This window comes from Phalangium opilio, unplaced genomic scaffold, assembly GCF_054372755.1.
Source record: "Phalangium opilio isolate 3A_F unplaced genomic scaffold, DU_Popi_V2 ptg000061l_1, whole genome shotgun sequence".
Taxonomy (NCBI): Eukaryota; Metazoa; Arthropoda; class Arachnida; order Opiliones; family Phalangiidae; genus Phalangium; species Phalangium opilio.
This window is the reverse complement of record NW_028324178.1, coordinates 2,850,975-2,855,409: the sequence shown is the minus strand read 5'-3', so window position 1 is coordinate 2,855,409 and position 4,435 is coordinate 2,850,975. Positions and strand designations below refer to the sequence as shown.

Below are 4,435 nucleotides of genomic sequence, written 5' to 3'. Positions count from 1 at the left end.
TAGTTGATAGGCTTATTATTTTTTATAACATAAATACATAATTGACCCAATTTTAAGCAGAATATTTCCAGTCAAATATCGTTCACTATGGATTGCTGGACTTCGCCAAATCGCATTCCATTTATGGGCGTAACGGCGCATTGGATCTCGGACATATGGACTCTGCATAACATACTTCTTGGATTTATTTATTTTCCCACGCGCCATACGGGGTTAAACATGTGTGACAGATTTTTAGAACTAGTCAATGATCGAAAGGTTACAAGGGTACGAATATTGTTTGATGTTGTCTTTTAAACCTACGTACAAAGTGCAGAGATCTAAGTTCCGTTAGACTGGAAACATTTAACCAGAGTTTTCTGTGCTTGTCTTGTGCAGAAGACGCGCACCGAAGTCTTTCCTTTACACATCAAAATAATTTGTCGCTTACCGTAAAGGAAAACGTGTAAATAAGGTTTTTTTTATACATTCGATGAAGCTTATAAAATAATGAGCATTTCAAATTTACACTATTTGCCCTAATCACCAAGCTATAATATTAAATAATATTAGATGAAATAGGTTTCCTTAGCGGCCACTGCGCTATAAGAATCTGTGAACTCAACGGCAAACCGGGGTCTATCTTTATTGTACGAATCCGTCCAGGGATAATAGTCGTCCAACAGGGATAGTCTACTGAGAGGTCAATAAACTGTACCTCCACAAGTTCCGTTGTAAGGTACTAGAAACCACTTCGTGTTATCGGGTTCTAATCCAACAACGCGTCGCAGAGAAGGGCATTCCAGACCAACCCTAGGTTAGATTAGGACCAGGCCAGACAATTGTGTTTTTGGGTACTCCTTAGATGAAGGAATATTCTTTTTCACACCTTTCATTGTACGACCATCTCACGTAATGTGACTAACATTATGTATGTACCACACTTCAAAGGAAGAAAGTAGCACCAATGTTTCGTCATATGAGCATGAATAACCTTTAACACCAAATGTTATTCCGTCCATTTGGATCTAAATGAACACTGGCACGCAATAAGCACATTCTTAAAATGCTTCCATAATGTTCCGCCAACCATTGAATTCAATAATAGAAATGCAAAGAGGCAATGTAGGAAAAGCTTCATTCTCCTAATCTCTCATTCGGGAAACTCAATCTTCATCAAACATTGCTGACTGGGCATGTCTATCATTATCCTCAATGGCCAACGAACATGTTTCTCTGTACAATCGTACATAGGTTTGCTTATTGTGTGACGTTACATGGACATCCGGTTTATTGAATTAATTTGCTGACGTCGCACCGTATAGATATTGGCAATTACAATGGATAATGCCTCGAACAACGAGACATTCACCAAAGAGCTAGAAAAACGAAGTGACACTCTAAGGCTCAGATTCAACGGCGGACATCGCATTCGGTGCGTGGCGCATGTTATACACTTATCTGTATGTGCTATACTTGATCATCTAAAAACAACACCAAAGCACGATAGCGAAGTCGATTATGGACCGGATGACGAATCCCTTATCAGCACTAATGCTAATACAATTGGTACCAGTGTTGCAAAGGTAAATGCAGGTGCCAATCGTTTAGGCTTAATGAACTGTCATGGAATTTATTGTGAATGAACAAGTGCCCTTCTTGAAAGGAGTAGCCTACTATTGCATTGTCTCTTGTACAATGAAGGTCTCAAGACAGATGTTTTGTTGTGGATTTGATTTATTAAGGTCTTTTCCATTTGAAAATGCACTTAGTTAGGAGATTTTATCCATTAATTCTACCATCGTTCTAATGGTCTGTCGGTTTGAGACCAAATGGACAAAATTTAGAAACCGTGCATATTTGGTCTATGGTAAATTGAAATTAGATATGTATGTAACATATTACTATATGTTACGTAGATATTAACATTATTCAATTTAGGCCAAATATACAGGGATTTAAAAAATAAGCCCAACACTACCCATTAAGTCGTTTTTATAAATAGATTCGAGCTACGGTTTTGAAGATTCGATTATCCAATCTTAAAGAGGAATCATTACGTCAGTTGAATATAAATAATGGTTTGGGTGATGTTAAAATGGTACTTGACGTCAAAACAAGGTGGAATTCAACTGCTTTCATGCTAGAAAGGGCACTACGTTTAAAAGCAGTAACTTGAAATGTTATGGTCTAGTCCTGCTTTCAACTAGACAAATGTTATTTTTTCTATTTCAGTCGCTTCAGACGCTAACACAAACTGACAACGACCTCGAAATGTTTCATATGACAGAAACGGAATGGGAAAACATTGAATACTTCGTGAATGTGTTAAAAGTAAAATACATGACTTTTATACATTACTGCGAGAAATAATTGGTTTTAAAAACAATGAATATTTTTGATCTTAAAGAATTTCACAGAAGCAACTCAGCGAATATCTGCAGCGAAATATCCAACCATTTCACTCCTCATGCCAATATATCACTGGCTATTGAAGAAACTAGAGTCGGCAATTGAGGATAGTTATGGTCCGCTAAAAGAAGCTTGTATATTGGCCCAAAAAAAATTATTGAATTACGAAGAGTTGTCGAATACGGCAGCGACCTGGATCGCAGTAGGTGAGAAATGAAGCTGCTTGTTCGACCACTTATGGGTTCATAAAGCTTATACATATTCTACTGCCTATATACGTCTTTATTAATTGAGATCAATAGTTTCATAACGTTTCTGCAATTATTTAGCATGACAAAAAGTTCATTGCGCAATATTAATCGTCTTCATGTTGTGTCTACCTAAAATAAAATTGTTATTTGCTATAGTTTTAGATCCAACGTTAAAGCTGGATTTCTTCAAAGCCAATTACAATAAGACCAAATTAAAGATACTGTACTAAACGTTTACAACGAGTATTATGACTCGAGGAGCGAACCAATGGAGAGCGCGGTAACAGAGGGCATGGATGATTTATAATCCGTGTATCCGAAACGTCCCAAGAGACTCGTACAAGGGGCGGAGCTACATAAATATTTTAAAGACGACCTTCTCCCACCTCAAACAAACATTCTTCAATGGTGGAAGGTATGTGGTATGTTTTTCAACCTTCAATTATAAGTACAGGGGAATTTGGGTGGTGAAATACTACAGAATTGTAATTGCGACAAAGCTAGTTTCTGGTAATTTCAGGTGAAATTGGCTTGTAGTGACCATTAAACAAATGTATATTTTCATATTTCATCTAGGCAAATGAAATGAACTACCCCACTGTCAGCAAAATGGCCAGAGATTATCTTTGTATTCAAGGCTCATCGGTTGCCGCCGAGAGAATTTTTTCTGGAGGTACAAATCTAGTTGCTCCAAAACGAGGTTCATTGAAACCTGACACTATTTCCGCAATGATGTGTCTGAAATCGTGGTGGACGTAATTATATATGCTTAATCTTAATATTATGGACCGGCAAATAAATTGTTGTATTGGCAAAGGATGTTCCGGTGTAGTAACGTTTTTACATAGTATCTTACGCAACATTGAGGAATCTATCGGATCGGTATGCTGGGACACCTATAGTTTTGAAGACTGTTTTGATCCATTAAATATAAGAAAACAAGCAGCGCATACTCAATATTTGGGCAGGTACTTGCGATAAAGGCACCAATTCTTAAAGGGATAGTGAAGGAAGACAATGAGTTATTTTGAAAAACCGTTAAAATATGCGTCATATACATTACAACTCGCGGAAACGTACTCGTTACTTTAAAATTGGTGTTTATCTTTGCTGTTCCGCGCGTTAAGCCCAACTCCATTTTGCATATAAGTAGCAGCAAAGGACCAAGTATTGACGTCAGTACATTTTTGTTAGGTTTCAGCCCTCCATTTTGAAAAGATGGTGGTAAATTGAACAACAAAGGACATTAAACCCCTCTATAGGACGTAGGTAACCAGTTGGCTAAATATTGGTGAAATATTTAAAATTTAAAAAAATAATATGTTTTACATCAATGGCCGCCATTGTCAAGATGACCACTATTTAAGAGTAACCCCTTTCAAAATTGCAGCCTTTTGGTTAAAGTGGTTGGGACTGGGCGTTGATCATCTGAATTTTCACTTATATAGATATAGATTTCGCTAGAGAAATGCTTTTTCTACAAGCAATCAGTCAACCTTCTAGCAAAAGCGATAAAACTTCATCGTCCACTGATTGATGACTGCACTCCTGTGTGTCGAGCAATTATATATATGGCAACTTCTTTACAAAATGGTACTAGGCTTAACGAGCTGAAATGGTGACCTTTACAATTAATTACAAATGAACATGAAGGTTTTAGTGAGTTATCCTAATGTTTTCACCCATACTTTGTTGGCTTTATTCGACCAAAAATAACGTGTTGTCCCTCTTCCTACACGGAACCGAAGTATATACACCAAATATTAGAAGTCATTTTTCACATTTAATGAAAT

At 37.0% G+C, this 4,435-nt stretch overlaps 1 protein-coding gene across 1 annotated transcript; it reads left to right on the top strand.

Moving 5' to 3' along the window:
* The first annotated feature begins 1,968 nt into the window (after nucleotides 1–1,968).
* Nucleotides 1,969–2,872, top strand: LOC149663597 (uncharacterized). Its single transcript, XM_089841851.1, has 4 exons — nucleotides 1,969–2,149; nucleotides 2,215–2,313; nucleotides 2,390–2,597; nucleotides 2,799–2,872. The coding sequence occupies exons 1-4, from the start codon at nucleotides 2,078–2,080 to the stop codon at nucleotides 2,870–2,872; spliced, it is 453 nt and encodes a 150-aa protein (XP_089697977.1). The 5' UTR covers nucleotides 1,969–2,077.
* The last annotated feature ends 1,563 nt before the right edge of the window (nucleotides 2,873–4,435 follow it).